The sequence below is a fragment of the Xyrauchen texanus genome, chromosome 22, assembly GCF_025860055.1.
Source record: "Xyrauchen texanus isolate HMW12.3.18 chromosome 22, RBS_HiC_50CHRs, whole genome shotgun sequence".
NCBI lineage: Eukaryota > Metazoa > Chordata > Actinopteri > Cypriniformes > Catostomidae > Xyrauchen > Xyrauchen texanus.
In genome coordinates, this window is record NC_068297.1 from 1,752,198 (window position 1) to 1,768,802 (window position 16,605).

A 16,605-nucleotide genomic window follows, 5' to 3' on the forward strand; every position below is an offset into this window, starting at 1 on the left:
GGAGAGTAAATTAAAGTGTGTTTGTGTTTTAAAGAAGCAAAAAATGACCATGTTTGAATTCAGATTCGAAACTAAATGAACGAAATGTACAATTCTGCTGCGCATTCGTTAGCGCATGACGTCAGCGGTCTGGAATGTGTGGAATGGGAGCAGCTGTGACGTCAGATCACATTACCGCAGTAAAAAAAAGAAAAAGTAATGCAATTACTTTTCCGACAGAGTAATTAGTACTGTAATCTAGTTACACTGTAGATGATGTAATGAGTAGTTAGTAATTAATTACTTTTTTACAGTAACTTACCCAACACAGGTGATAATATTTTGAAATATTTTTGCATTTATATAAAACTTGTTTGGGAGTATTTAAATGAAGTTACAGAGGACAATACATTGTAAATGTAAACATATGCTGGCATGTTTTAAAGAATAATTCAATACAAGTTTAATCAACAACATTTGTGGCATTATGTTGATTGCCACACAAAAATAATAATTTCCACTCGTCTCTCCTTTTCTTTAAAAATAAAAAGAAGCAAAATTGCAGGTTATGGTGAGCCACTTACAATGGAAGTCAATGGGGCCAAAGGCAGAAATGTGAAGCTTGTAATTTGATGAAAACACTTGTGTATTTATTGATCTGTAAAGTTGCTTAAATCGTCATTTTAGGGTTTACAGTGTTACATCGTCATGCAAGGAAGTTGTATAATTGTCTATAAGTTTCCACAGATGCAGACAGTAAGTGATTTTATCACAGTAAAATCATGTTAACACACATATTGTTTATATCTTGCGTCTACTTTTGAAACAGTGAGTATTTGAATGCTTAAAGATTGACTTCCATTGTAAGTGCGTCACTGTAACCTCAATTTTTGCTTTGTTTAAAAGAAAACGAGGGACGAGTCGAAATGAATGTTTGTGGTAATCAATATTATGCCACAAATACTGTCGACTGAGCTAAACTTGTATTGAGCTGGAATATTCCAAAGGACTTAAAACAATAAAGGAAATAAAACATCACCAAATGTGTTTGCTGTAGCATTTCAATAATCTATATTCAATAGTACTAAATAAAAATACAGTTGTCAAGTCATTTAAAAAAATATATATAAACATAACACTCTTTAAAAGTAAAGTTTCTTTCATTTCTCAGTAGACAAACACTCAATGCAGGATTAAATCTGCAGGTGTAAACGGAAATATTACAGCTTAAACCTCAATGTAACAACAAATGCTAATAATAAAAAGTCGACTTTCACAACTGTAAATTCAGATTTCTTCAGTTTTCTGAATAAAATGAACTGCGACTTGTTTTATATCACTCGTGTATACTGCAACTGTTCATGTGAAGTGTTAAACAAACTAAAACTAAACACTACAGTAAGTAAATTAAGTAAATGCTTTTTGGTCTTAACCTGATAAACAAATAAATGCCCAAATTAGGAGCAGCAAAATGTAGAAAAATAATTTTGTCTCATTGGATAAATGCATTGTAATTCTACACATAGTGTTTATGCCAAAGTTTCACTGAACATTAAACAAAGTGAATTAAAACTCATCATCGCTGATGTCGCCTCTCGTCTGTTCCTCTTCAAACGCGTCCTGTAGACTCTTCTGTGTCTCTGACACTTTTAAAGACTCAGTCACAGTTTTCCCAAGTTCATCGATCTGTTCTAACAGTTCATTATCACCTTCAGTGTTCCTGGGATGTTCCTCAGCACAGGTGAGATGTTCATTAACATTCAGAGAGATTTCGCTGCCTGTGTTATGTTTTAACTCCACATTTAACTGCAACTTTTCATCTTCCTCCAGATCAGTTTGACTGGAGCTTTCCAACAGGCTGCTGTTTACAGGTGTGGACACTAAAGCAGGTTTCACGTCATCTCTCTGGACTTTGACCTCATCAAACACTGTATGAAGAAGGAAATGGTCGTCTGTGGTCACTGATGGCAGCTCTAGTGCAAGTTTTGAAGGATTATTAGATTCTTTTACAGACAGGGATGTGATGGAGGCAGCAGAGGGACTCTGCAGGTCAGTATGCAGGTTGTCCAGAAGGTGGCGCATTTTGTTCTATTGGAAATATTGGAAACACTGACAAATGAGTCAACGGAAGCAAGTGGTGCTACAAAATGAGTTTGGGTTTGATGATTCTACTAGCGAACAAATAAGATCAGTTTTTATTTCATTACAACTATTCCAAGGGACAAACAGTTCCCATCCATCCATCCATTCAATCTATCTATCATCCACCCACCCATCCACCATCCATCCAATCTGTATGTCCAGCCATCTGTCTATCCATCCCCTCATCCATACAATTTATCTGTCCATCCATTCATCCGTTCAACCATCCATCCATCCATCCATCCATCCATCCATCTTATCTATGTCCATCCATTCATCTGTTCAACCATCCATCCATCCCTCTTATCTAGCTGTTCAACAATCCATCCATCCATTCATCCAATCTATCTGTTCATCCATCCATCCATCACTCTAATCTATCTGTCCATCCATTCATCCATCCAATCTATATGTCCATCCATCCAAACTATCTGTTCAACCATCCATCCATCCATCCAATCTATCCGTTCATCCATCCATCCAATCTATCTGTTCATCCATCTATCTGTTCAACCATCCATCCAATCTATCTGTTCATCCATCCATCCATCCAATCTATCTGTTCATCCATCCATCCATCCAATCTCTGTTCAACCATCCATCCAATCTATTTGTTCATCCATCTATCTGTTCAACCATCCATCCAATCTATCCGTTCATCCATCCATCCATCCTCTTATCTATCTGTCCATCCATTCATCCATCCAATCTATCTGTTCAACCATCCATCCATCCCTCTTATCTAGCTGTTCATCCATCCATCCATCCATCCGATCTATCTGTTCATCCATCCATCCATCCGATCTATCTGTTCAACCATCCATCACTCTAATCTATCTGTCCATCCATTCATCCATCCAATCTATATGTCCATCCATCCATCCAATCTATCTGTTCATCCATCTATCTGTTCATCCATCCATCCAATCTATCTGTTCATCCATCCAATCTATCTGTTCATCCATCTATCTGTTCATCCATCCATCCAATCTATCTGTTCATCCATCTATCTGTTCAACCATCCATCCAATCTATCGGTTCATTCATCCATCCATCCATCCATCCAATCTATCTGTTCATCCATCCATCCAATCTATCTGTTCAACCATCCATCCATCCAATCTATCTGTTCAACCATCCATCCATCCATCCCGCTAATCTATCTGTCCATCCATCCAATCTATCTGTTCATTCATCCATCCATCCATCCATCCATCCATCCATCCATCCATCCCTCTAATCTATCCATCCATCCATCCATCCATTCATCCAATCTATCGGTCTATCCATTCATCCATCCGATCTAAATGTTCATCCATCCGTTTGTCCATCCATCCATCCAATTTATCTGTTCATCCATCCAGTCCATGTCCATTCTATCCATCTGTTTGTCCATCAATCCATCCAACCTTCATCAATCCATCCATCCATAAACCATTCAATTCTATCTGTCCGTCCGTCTATCTGTCTGTGTCTATCATTTGTGAATCAAACTAGATTTTAATTTATTGATTTGAATGAAATAAAACAGCAGAAATAAAACGAGAATGCACTCAATATTTACAGACAGTTTTTCTCATGTAGATTTTTTGATGACATTGTATTTTATAAATCCCAAACCCTCACCTCATCCAATCGATGTCTGTTCATGTGAATGTGACGTTCAAATACCCGCTTCAGTACCCTGTAAGAAAAAACACTTAACTTGACTTAAAACATATTTAATATGAACACAGCATATACTGTAACTCAATGTAAAGAAACTCACAAACCTGTCAGAGTAGAGGCCCTGTGCCAAGATCTCATTGGTCACATCTGTAATAAACTCCAGGTACATCAATTCTTCTTCCCTAGTAATAAGAACAAGGTCAGAGAGATTCCACTGAATGACACATTAACCGAAATCTAACCAAATTACAAATGGTTGTTACATGTGAATTTTTTCATTATCATCTCTGATTCTCTCTATAGTTACAGTAGCAACATTAGGAAAACAACTGCAATCTAAGTGTCATGTTACTATGTGCTTGTTTAATTACCGTAGAGTTTGATATCACCCTGCTCTGTTCATTAATACACAGAATAAAATGACAGAACACTCACTCAGCTGTTACTTTTCTCATTATGGGCGACCTCATGCCCTCTGGTGAAACCCTGAAACAAAAGCCACAGTGTACTGTTGTAAATTAAGCCACAAAAGTGACAATCTTTCAACATAATGTACAAAGTAATGTAGAAGTATAATGGGGCTTTTCCACTGCACGGTAAAACTCGACTCGACTCTGCTCGCTTTTTGGGGTTTTCCACTGTGGATAGTACCTGGAACCTGATACTTTATTAAGTACCACCTCGGTCGAGGTTCCAAGCGAGCCGAGCCGATACTAAATGTGACGTTAAAACCCTGCAGATCACCGATTGGTCAGAGAGAACCGTCACTACAAGCGTCACTGGATTTCCGACATGCGACATCAACCCGCTAGTTTTAAAGTTAGCAACAGCGATAGCAGTATCATTTGTTCACGTGACTTTCAATTGTAAAAAGAAATGGCTGTGCGTAAAACCACGCCGTGGTCAATAAACGAGGTGCAGACGGTCCTCTCGTTAGCGACGAACGAAACGGAAAAGTCTCTCAGGAAGTATCTCAGCTGTTGCCCGCACACGGCTACAACCGGACCTGCCAACAGTGTAGGGAAATGAAAAAACACTTAAAAGTGACTACAGAACCGTCAAGGAAAAGTGGAAGTGGTTCGACCAAATGGATGCCATCTAAACCGGCGAGCAATGGGCTGGAGAGCGCCCTGGACTGGCGTTGATCCACGATGGAGGATGGTACGTTTTGTTATGTTAACTCTGCTTGAAAGCTTGACTTTATTTAGTTGACCAGCTACTGAAAAGCTTCTTAAACAACCAGACCAATTTAACTGTTACACTTGTGTAAAATCACCATGCAACATCTGCTTTATGCAGCACAATGAGTTAGCAGCTAACAGCTAGCGGTCGTGTTATTGTTTATTGTCACGTTTAAGATGATGTCACGGCAGTAGAGGCGGCACAACTATGACGATCAGCCTATAATCCCGCCCACGCTGAGGCGGCACTAAACTGCAATGGAAATGCAAGCTCAGAAAAGTCAAGCGAGTCGAGTTGAGGCGAGTCGAACCGAAACATGCCGTAGAAAAGTGCCATAACACCCTGACTGCACTGGATGCGTTGAAGTGAACATTCAAAATGATCAATCACCAATCAGCTGTGAGCTCGAGTAGACTTCAGCGATGGTTAAATGTGAGAATAACCTGAATTCAAATTGATTTTCAATGGAAATCTCACTTTTACTATTATACTTATTATTTAATTGCTATTATAACATTATTGTTGCTAAAACTGTGCATATATGTGGTTAGAAACAAAAGATTGTAAAACATTTGTAGCCCAGAGAGCAGAAACGTATTGAGCTGGCTTTAATGTAACAGTCTGAAGTTATTTAAATTAATAAGGAATAAAAATCTTGGCAAAAAAGTTTAAAATGTAAGTAACGTTTGGTAAGTAAATTCCTTTTATTTAAGACGGACGGGACAATAAAGTGGCTGGACATTGATAATAACGGCATCTATTTGCTTTTGACATGACGGGACGTGATGGTAAATGATATGCACTTACATCGAGTTTTTTTAACTTTATAGGTATTCAAAGTACTTTACACTGTGACTCAATCACCCATTCACACACACACATTCACACACCAATGATGACAGAGTTGCCATGCAAGGTGCTAGCCTGCCATTGGGAGCAACTTGGGGTTCAGTGTCTTGCCCAACGACACTTCGGCATGTGGAGTCATGTGGGCCGGGAATCGAACTGCCAACCATGAGATTAATGGCCGACCCGCTCTACCACCTGAGCCACAGCCGCCCCATGCGATGCGATGCTCGTGTCCAGTGCAGACAGGGTTTAAGCTCTTTACCTGGAGGATGAGTGAAGAAAGTGTTCTCTAAACCTGTTTGTCTTGCTGTGAAGTCTAAATGAATCTGATTCTTCATCCGACCACTCGTGATCAAGTCTAAAAGGCTATAAAAAAAATAAAAAGACAAAGATTTAGCAAGAGATCTGCATGCTTACAGTTTATATGATGACGTATGTGTGTATATATGTATATATATATATATATATATATATTATACATGGCACTCTAGAATACTCGATTCAGTTACATGCATTTGGCAGACACTTTTATCCAAAGTGACTTACAGAGCACTTATTACAGGGACAATCCCCCCGGAGCAACCTGGAGTTAAGTGCCTTGCTCAAGGACACAATGGTGGTGGCTGTGGGGATCGAACCAGCAACCTTCTGCTTACTAGTTCTGTTTTGGCCCACTAAGCCACCACCACTCCTACTCCGATTCTGACTGGTCGATGGCGCCATCTAGCGGTCTGATATTGTTGAGTAACAACAGTGCATCAACATATCAGATCGCTCATCTGGGTTTTTTCTGCTTCTCGGGTCACTGTGCGACCTCTACAAGCAAGCTAATAAAATAGTTGAAATTTATTTATTTGGCAAGTAATCTTGTAATAAGCTGGATAATGAGGAGTCAGACAGTCATTAATTACAATAGAAACACCAAAGTCTGTTGGTTGATTTCAGCTGTTCAGCAATTTATTGTCTTGTCACTTAATTACAAAATTGAAATGCGATTCAATATTTTATGCACTTGTATTTATGTATTTGGTTAATGTCCAATGTGACATCACATTGTACAGGCCCCGCCCACAACTGTTGACGACACTGCCGACAGACATGTTTGTTTGTGTGTGTTGTTTCGCTATAGCGCATATCGAATGTTGTAACAGTATTTGTGTGTGTGTGTGTGCTGCTCATCCATCGTTGCAAAACTGCTAAAAAAACAACAAATAAATAAACCAAATAACCATTCGGAAACTAAACTAACTAATCTGACAGAGTCTCTCCCTCATCAGTGTCTGACTCTGGTTCAAACATATCAGGCTGAACACCTCTATTGTCATATCGCTTATGATGTCTAGCTATCTGAAGGTGAGATGTCAAAGCTCCGCCCTATTCTGAATACGGGGCGGGGAGCACCAGCTCATTTGCATTTAAAGACACACACACAAAAAAACAGCTCATTTTTATTCCCACCCAAAAATTGGCATTTTCATCATATATAGTCTAATAAATGATCTGTGGGGAATTTTGAGATTAAACTTCAAAGACACATTCTGGGGACACCAAAGATTTATATTACTTCTTGTGAAAAGGGGCATAATAGGTGCCCTTTAATGTACTATACAAATAAAAATGACTTGAATGTACATTGTCCCTTACATTTATAATACCATCAAAAGTTTAGACACACCTAATAATTATTTATTCCTCCTAATATTCACATTATAAAATAGGAAATAACTTTATGTGAAGAAAATCATATGTAGGCACAATTTATATTTGTCTAAAAAGTACTTCCAAGCATTAAGCTTTGTCATAAGATCATGAAAAACATAAATTCAGTAAAGTATGTCCAAATATTTAACTGGTAGTGTACATTATATTATTAGCCGGTCAAACATACCTGTGGTGAGTCGAGCTGTGGTGAAAAGCCTCGCTTGGACAGTGTGCTACAACACAAAAAATTGCATCGTTATACCATAAGACGCCCCAAAATATCCATATATCAACCATTTTTACATGCTAAAACAGCTGTAATGTGGCTTTACCTCCCATGGTACGTCTCCTGTCGAACAATCCTGGACGATGAAGTCTTCTCCTCTTCACTTTTCCTCTTCGGGGGAGTGTAATAGCGGTACTGTAACAGTGTGGACTCATGGTCTGATTTGAGAGTTCTCGGTGTGAAAGGTTTCTCCTGAGTGAAGCGATGAGCGTGTTTCAGCAGCACGTCGCCACTGTAGGTCTTCTGTACCGGATCCTGGAAGCTTTTGTATCTTCTCTGACTGGTAGATGTTGCACAAGAGTGTCCTGTATGATGCCATTGAGGGTTTGGGCTTCTGAAACTAAACTCTGAGGCAGATCGGAGACGATTCGCAGATGTAAAAACTGTCTGGGATGGATACACGACTTGTTTGGAATGGAACGAAGTGCTGATTCTGGGTGACGACGTCATTGATTGGTTCAGGTAATGATAGCCACTGTCGTCGCCTTGAACGGACGGTCTACTCTGGAAATAAAATGGTTATAAAGAAGGCGTGAACTTCAGTTCTGAACACAATCACATTTTGAACAGCATCATGTAATTTAATTTGTTGCCATGTTATATTGTGAATATAGTCCAGAATAGACTCCAGTCAGGTCTCCCGAGCAACCAAATTGGCCCGGTTGCTAGGGAGGGTAGAGTCACATGGGGTAACCTTCTCGTGGTCGCTATAATGTGGTTCTCGCTCTCAGTGGGGCGTGTGGTAAGTTGTGCGTGGATGCCGCGGAGAATAGCGTGAGGCCTCCAAATGAGGTAACGCGCTCAACAAGCCACGTGATAAGATGCGTTGATTGACGGTCTCAGACGCGGAGGCAACTGAGATTCATCCTCCGCCACCCGGATTGAGGCGAGTTACTACGCCACCACATGGACTTGGAGCGCATTGAAAATTGGGCGTTCCGAATTAGGGAGAAAAGTGGAGGGGAGGCACTTATGGTGCGCTCACATACAACGCGAAGAAAATTTCGTTTGACCGAAAAGTCAAAATTATAAGTGTGTGTTTAAACTCGCGTTCGCACGAGTAACGCTAACCCACGAGTATTCCCTGTTCTCTTCCGGAAAAGGACGTTAGAATGGGCTTCTATGACTTGGTTCGTAGTAAAGTTCAACCAATAGCTGGAATCAAGCAGTCGCGCATATTTTCAGAACTTACCAGGTAGTCCAACTTCCTCGCTCTCGTTCCTCCATGCGATGTCTTTTATCGTTCGGTCTCTTTACATGTATGACGTTGTGTCATACAATACTGGGTGCCCACACACCGCTACAACAAATTTTTCCAGATTTTTTCTGCTACTACGTCAGTACGTCAGTGACATCCGGACAATCTCAATGCTGATAGGCTTTCACGACAACGCGTCATGCGAATACGCGAATGAAACAATTTTGTGTGTTCGTGTCGCGCCATTCTCTTCATTCGTCTATTCGCATCTTTGCATTGACTTTGTATGCAATCGTGCCATGCGAAACGCTCGCTTCACGTTGTGTATGTGAACGCACCATTACAATGGAAGTCAATGGGGCCAATCCGTAAACGTTAAAATACTCAGTTTGAGTGACGTATAAGTTAAGTATAGCCACAAGACGTAAACAATATGTGTGTTAACATGATTTTAGTAATTATAGGTAATTTTAAAACTTCCTTACCATGACGATGTAATGCCAAAATAAACAATGGTAAAAACGACAATTTAAACAACTTTACAGCTCAAAAAATACACAAGTTTTGACAGAAGAATTAATGTAAGTGCTTTTATAAAATTATAATATTCACATTTCTGCCTTTAAACCTTCCAAAAATTGGCCCCATTGACTTCCATTGTAAGTGTCTCACTGGAACTCGATATTTGCCTCTTTTTTTTTTTTTATTAAAGAAAAAGGAGCGTTCTAAATCATTTTTTTGTGATAATTGTCATTATTCCACAAATGCTGTCGAATGAGCGAAACTTGTATTGAACCCGGAATATTCCTGTATATTTTTATTATTCCAATTTTTTTCCAGATTCATTCTCTGACATTTTCGTGAAAACAAAACAGTTTTGAAAGTCTGTTTTCGGTAGAGGATGACATTGTTCCAGTGCGGATGACGGGTGTAAACTTAGCAAAATCAAATGTATTAGTGTGGACGAGGCCTTAGATCTCACATTCGTAGAAGAACAGGAGGCCCTTGAGTTGATCCTGGTGCTCCTCTGTGAATCAGATCTTCCCGTTTGACTCCTCGTGTCTTTCCTTGAATGCTCGCGACGCTTTTGATCGACATCTACAAAGAATGAAAAAAAACCATAGAGATAAATCTGAATCGAGTACGTCTTATATTTCAAAACATATGCACATGACGTGGACTTGTACTATGGTACGTTCACTCACATTTGACGTTACTATGCATACTTTTAGGTACCGAGCAGTCAACAGCAGCTGAAAGAAATCAAGCCATTAAATTGATAGAAAATAGACAGATAAATAACATGTGGAATGACAGCAAACCCGTTTCCGGTGTGATACATAGAAATGAAATAAACTGACATATTTCTTCTGGAAATTACCTTTGGCCGAATAAAGCTTTCTGTAATGTGACACCATATGGTCTTTAATCATGTATTGATTCATCAGTTTGCCAGATGAGCCAGAGAGGTACCCTGAAAGAAGAATATTAGAGTCATTACAGCACATAAAATCCATTAACAACAAATAAGTGATAAAATCTTTATATTAATGCACATATAACATTCATATATAGGGCTAAACAATAATAATAGTATAAAAATAATATTTTATATTGCTATACACAATAGTTATATTAATAAATATCTCTAAAATGAGATTAACATACTAAAATTTCCATCACAGAAAAGACATTTAACAACAAATCTCTACTGTGGCTGTATATTTGCAATCATTCTATGACGTCATAAATAACCGACGGTTCTGATACATGTCCAAAAATCATATAAATAAATAAACAATTTTGGAAAATCATGGAAATACCACGGTTATTGTATGGTACTGTAATGTACATGATTTTACAATAAGGAATAAAAAGTTAATTATCGTCTTGTTGTTATCATGTCATTTTCCTCATAACATGTACCTGGTTTGTGATCCATGTTGAGAAACAGTCTGTAATCCCATACTCAGTATACTTGCGTTTCACCGGAAATCGTCATGTTAAGCATTTATATGAATGTGAGGTAGTATAATAGTTACAAAAATACTTTATAAAGAAATACTGTCTTTACTATTTCATGTTTTACAGCTTTGTTGCTAGCTGCCTGCTACATGTCCTCGCTACTGCGAAGCTTCACCGTACCAAGAAGGTTGCTATGCCTGCGTCTGACGTCATCATATTGCTCCCAACGTAATCACGCACGTGTCCCCGGCTTCAACTGACCCTTGTGTTATTTGGAGGAATAGATCCCATTATTTACGTAAAGATATTTTATGTAATTTAAGGAAAGATGGTGGTCTTGAAGTGTTGACCTTTGAAACCTTAAGTAATTCCTTTTTGGTGAGATGGTTAAGTAATTTAACCTTTCACCTTTCCCAAATACATTTTTGATTCACTGGGAGGATTAAACTTCTTGTTGAAATGTGATTTTAAAATTGAGAAGTTACCTGTGAAGTTGGCCAACTTTCACAAGCATGCCCTGTTAGCCTGGAAAATGGTCTACAAACACAATTTTTCTCCCACGAACTGTTATATTTGGAACAACAGGAATGTTCAATATAAAAATAAATCTATATATTACCAAAGATGGGTTGATAACAACATTCTAACTTTGAACAACTCATGAACACAGAAGGTCAGTTACTAACATACGACGAGTTTCTTTCAAAAGCAAAATTTCCTGTCTCCCCTAGGGAGTATGCTATCGTTTTTGATGCTGTGCCAAGAAATATCATTCAGATTTTAAAATATAACTCAACTGTTGTAAGTGGCATTTATTTGACTACACAAGAAATTTTCCTTGGTGACATTGACGTCACTACCAAAAAATGTCCAAACAAATACATTAGGAATCTAATGCACACTAAAACACTTCCTGCAGTACGATCCTTTTGGGCTTCTCGTTTTGAAGAAATCAAATGGGAAAGAATGTGGTTAATTGGGGACAAGTTCCTCTTAAATAATAAAATAAAGGAGGTGTCTTATAAAATTGTACATAGAATATACCCAGCAAAGAAAACTTTAGAGAGATTTAAAATTGATATTGAATATTCCTGTACTTTTTGTGGTAATTATGATGAAACAATTTGTCATCTGTTTTATGATTGTACATATAGTAAGATATTTTGGAGAGATGTTGAAAACTATATAAGACGTAAAACTGGACAAACTTTAACATTGAGGGGAAAATATGTGTTTATTTACTTTGAAGATGGTGGAACAGATAAGGATTTTTCTTTTTTTGTCCAATTGTTTTTAGTCTTAGGAAAATTCCATATTCATAAGAAGAAATGGGCAGAGTCCAAACCAAATTTTTAACAGAGCTAAAACAATATCACACCATTGTAAGAGGTCTTAAAAATAGAAAGGCTATTAAGACCGATCTTGTACTCTCTAAATATGTTTAATTTGCATCCTTTTATGTAATTTGGTCTTGTTTTATTTTTAATTTTATTTTATTTTATGGTTATTGTTTGTCTTGTATGCCTGTTTTAGTAGTGTATTTTGTGTATCAACCCTGGCATAAACAGATGTTGTTGTATTATATTGTTAATAATGAATAAAAAAAAATAATAATAATAAAAAAAAAAACTTACCCTTGTGTTGTATGTCCTTTTTTTTTTCTTGCTCCCCTGGCACAAAATTGTATGTTGTATTGTAAACATGTTTTGTTGTTCAAAGCATTAATACAAATGTGTGTGAGTGTGTGTGTGTGTGTGTGTGTGTGTGTGTGTGTGTGTGTGTGTGTGTGTGTGTGTGTGTGTGTGTGTGTGTGTGAGCGTGTATTTATCACTTTGTGGGGACCAAATGTCCCCATAAGGATAGTAAAACCCGAAATTTTTGACCTTGTGGGGACATTTTGTCGGTCCCCATGAGGAAAACAGCTTATAAATCATACTAAATTATGTTTTTTGAAAATGTAAAAATGCAGAAAGTTTTCTGTGAGGGTTAGGTTTAGGGGTAGGGTTAGGTTTAGGGGATAGAATATAAAGTTTGTACAGTATAAAAACCATTATGTCTATGGAAAGTCCCCATAAAACATGGAAACACTACAGTGTGTGTGTGTGTGTGTGTGTGTGTGTGTGTGTGTGTGTGTGTGTGTGTGTGTGTGATAAACAACAGTGGCATATACTGAAAATTAATGAACATAAGGTAGTTATGATCAGGACTGATGTTGATTAAAAAAAAGTCTTTAAAAGTCATTAAAAAATATTTATAATATTTTATAGCAGTTTTTGACCGGACTAGGTTATTTTGGTGTATTTGGAGAATAATTGTATATATATATATTATTTTGGGTAACATTTGTTAAATTGACACACAAGGGACCATTTTAGGCCAAGGAAAAATAAAATAAAATAAAATACAAATGTATATTTGAATAGAATACCATAAATTGTAAATTTCAAATAAAATAAATAGCAATACAATTTTTATTAAAAACATATTTTAAATAAAAATTAAAACTGAAAAATTTAAGACATGTACGAAGAGTATCTTTCAAATGTTTTAAAGACCTATCCATGACCCTGAACATTATATATTATTATTCAGATTGTATTGAGAATATTTTTAACACGTAAATATGTTATAAAATCTGACACAAATCTTCATTCAAGAAAAACTAAACCTGCAAATGAGTGTCAGATCCACAATGAGTTATTTATTGCGTGTGGAGTGGTGGTGTAGTGGGCTAAAGCACATCACTGGTAATCAGAAGGTCGCTGGTTCGATCCCCACCGCCACCACCATTGTGTCCTTGAGTAAGACACTTAACTCCAGGTTGCTCCGGGGGGATTGTCCCTGTAATAAGTGCACTGTAAGTCACTTTGGATAAAAGCGTCGGCCAAATGCATAAATGTAAATGTATTGCTACTGCTATTGTGCCCTTCATCTGATTATCAGTATAGAAAAGTATGAAAATATTTGCAGCAAATTCAGACATTGCTGTTAAACAGAAATCAATGCAGAATGATGCATAGCCTACTCTACAAAAATAGAGACTGTAAAATGTAACTACAGCACGTGAGAAATATACTAATGCATATACTTATAATCAAAGTGACGTAAAGTTCATAGTCCCCATTGAGTTCCACTGAACACCTCTCAGCCATCAGACATGACCCTTTACATAGAGCCTATTTCCTGTCTAAATGTGACTGATATTCAGAAATGGTGTAAGTGTACATGGTTTAATGGTACAGTAACTATAATAACTGGAATAAACAGCATTATGAATGTTCTCACCTGATCATTCATATTTCACATCGGAAATGACATATTTGGTTATGATTTCATTCCATACACCCTTGTCATTACTTATAGATGTTTAGTCTTAAGCAGGCGCAGTACAGTTTCATCCATTATTGATAAGGAATCTCTGGATGGCTTTTGCTCAATAATCTACACATATTATGAGTGATGAAGATCTTTCTTTCCTGTAAATGTGATTTAACAAAGCATTCCATAACAGATAGTTATAATAAATGCAATGGGATTTTTCACACCGACTGTCATAAATGAATATAAACCATTTTATTATTTAATAATTAATTGAGAATTTAAGCATGCAGAAATAGGACAAACTGCACACTGAGACCTTGAATGAAGAATTGCCAGTATCTCCAAACTGCAAAAAAAATACAAACAAAAATGTTGTGGTGAGAAAAGCAGCACTTTCTACATTTAATAAGAGAGTTTAAGTGTTGAAATTAAGTTCGAAGCTGCCGTTCCCAGCATGCAACAGTATTTAATAATTAAAGAGCTTTAATGGTTTCACTGTTTGCAAGTTTTGTTGTTACCTTTGGTATTTTCAAAGTTACTCAAAAGTCTTGAAACACTTGAAAATATGGTCTGTTAAATTTACTAGCAATTTCTGAGTGGAACTTTTTTCCTATGTTTTTTTATAAGTAAACTGTCATGAAGACGACGACACAGAGGGTAAGGTGAACCCAAATGGTGGGACTTTATTCCAAAATTAAAAACAAAGATAAAAAACAAACTGAAATAACTCCAATATAGTTCAATTGTAGGGCGGAGACGAGCAGGGTAGACTCTGGATGTAGACTCTGTGTGCTGATTGGAGAACGGGGAACAGGTGTGGAGTGCTGATTGGAGAATGGGGAACAGGTGTGGAGTGTTGATTGGAGAATGGGGAACAGGTGTGGAGTGCTGATTGGAGAACGGGGAACAGGTGTGGAGTGCTGATTGGAGAACGGGGAACAGGTGTGGAGTGCTGATTGGAGAATGGGGAACAGGTGTGGAGTGTTGATTGGAGAATGGGGAACAGGTGTGGAGTGTTGATTGGAGAATGGGGAACAGGTGTGGAGTGCTGATTAGAGAATGGGGAACAGGTGTGGAGTGTTGATTGGAGAATGGGGAACAGGTGTGGAGTGCTGATTAGAGAATGGGGAACAGGTGTGGAGTGTTGATTGGAGAATGGGGAACAGGTGTGGAGTGCTGATTGGAGAATGGGGAACAGGTGTGGAGTGTTGATTGGAGAATGGGGAACAGGTGTGGAGTGCTGATTGGAGAACGGGGAACAGGTGTGGAGTGTTGATTGGAGAATGGGGAACAGGTGTGGAGTGCTGATTAGAGAATGGGGAACAGGTGTGGAGTGTTGATTGGAGAATGGGGAACAGGTGTGGAGTGCTGATTAGAGAATGGGGAACAGGTGTGGAGTGTTGATTGGAGAATGGGGAACAGGTGTGGAGTGCTGATTGGAGAACGGGGAACAGGTGTGGAGTGTTGATTGGAGAATGGGGAACAGGTGTGGAGTGCTGATTAGAGAATGGGGAACAGGTGTGGAGTGTTGATTGGAGAATGGGGAACAGGTGTGGAGTGCTGATTAGAGAATGGGGAACAGGTGTGGAGTGCTGATTAGAGAATGGGGAACAGGTGTGGAGTGTTGATTGGAGAATGGGGAACAGGTGTGGAGTGCTGATTAGAGAATGGGGAACAGGTGTGGAGTGCTGATTAGAGAATGGGGAACAGGTGTGGAGTGTTGATTGGAGAATGGGGAACAGGTGTGGAGTGCTGATTAGAGAATGGGGAACAGGTGTGGAGTGTTGATTGGAGAATGGGGAACAGGTGTGGAGTGCTGATTGGAGAATGGGGAACAGGTGTGGAGTGCTGATTAGAGAATGGGGAACAGGTGTGGAGTGTTGATTGGAGAATGGGGAACAGGTGTGGAGTGCTGATTAGAGAATGGGGAACAGGTGTGGAGTGCTGATTAGAGAATGGGGAACAGGTGTGGAGTGTTGATTGGAGAATGGGGAACAGGTGTGGAGTGCTGATTAGAGAATGGGGAACAGGTGTGGAGTGTTGATTGGAGAATGGGGAACAGGTGTGGAGTGCTGATTGGAGAACGGGGAACAGGTGTGGAGTGCTGATTGGAGAACGGGGAACAGGTGTGGAGTGCTGATTAGAGAATGGGGAACAGGTGTGGAGTGTTGATTGGAGAATGGGGAACAGGTGTGGAGTGCTGATTAGAGAATGGGGAACAGGTGTAGAGTGCTGATTGGAGAACGGGGAACAGGTGTGGAGTGTTGATTGGAGAATGGGGAACAGGTGTGGAGTGCTGATTGGAGAACGGGAA

General features: G+C 38.6%; 1 protein-coding gene across 1 annotated transcript; it reads right to left on the minus strand.

Annotated features, from left to right (window-relative positions):
• Positions 1 to 340: 340 nt before the first annotated feature.
• On the minus strand, positions 341 to 11,156 carry spata7 (spermatogenesis associated 7). The gene is made up of 11 exons (XM_052153486.1): positions 10,932 to 11,156; positions 10,387 to 10,479; positions 10,211 to 10,258; positions 9,988 to 10,103; positions 7,854 to 8,311; positions 7,709 to 7,754; positions 6,116 to 6,186; positions 4,225 to 4,275; positions 3,894 to 3,971; positions 3,748 to 3,805; positions 341 to 2,067 (listed from the first exon to the last, which is right to left on the minus strand). Exons 1-11 carry the CDS (start codon positions 10,945 to 10,947, stop codon positions 1,546 to 1,548), a joined length of 1,557 nt encoding a protein of 518 aa, XP_052009446.1. The 5' UTR covers positions 10,948 to 11,156; the 3' UTR covers positions 341 to 1,545.
• Positions 11,157 to 16,605: the final 5,449 nt, after the last annotated feature.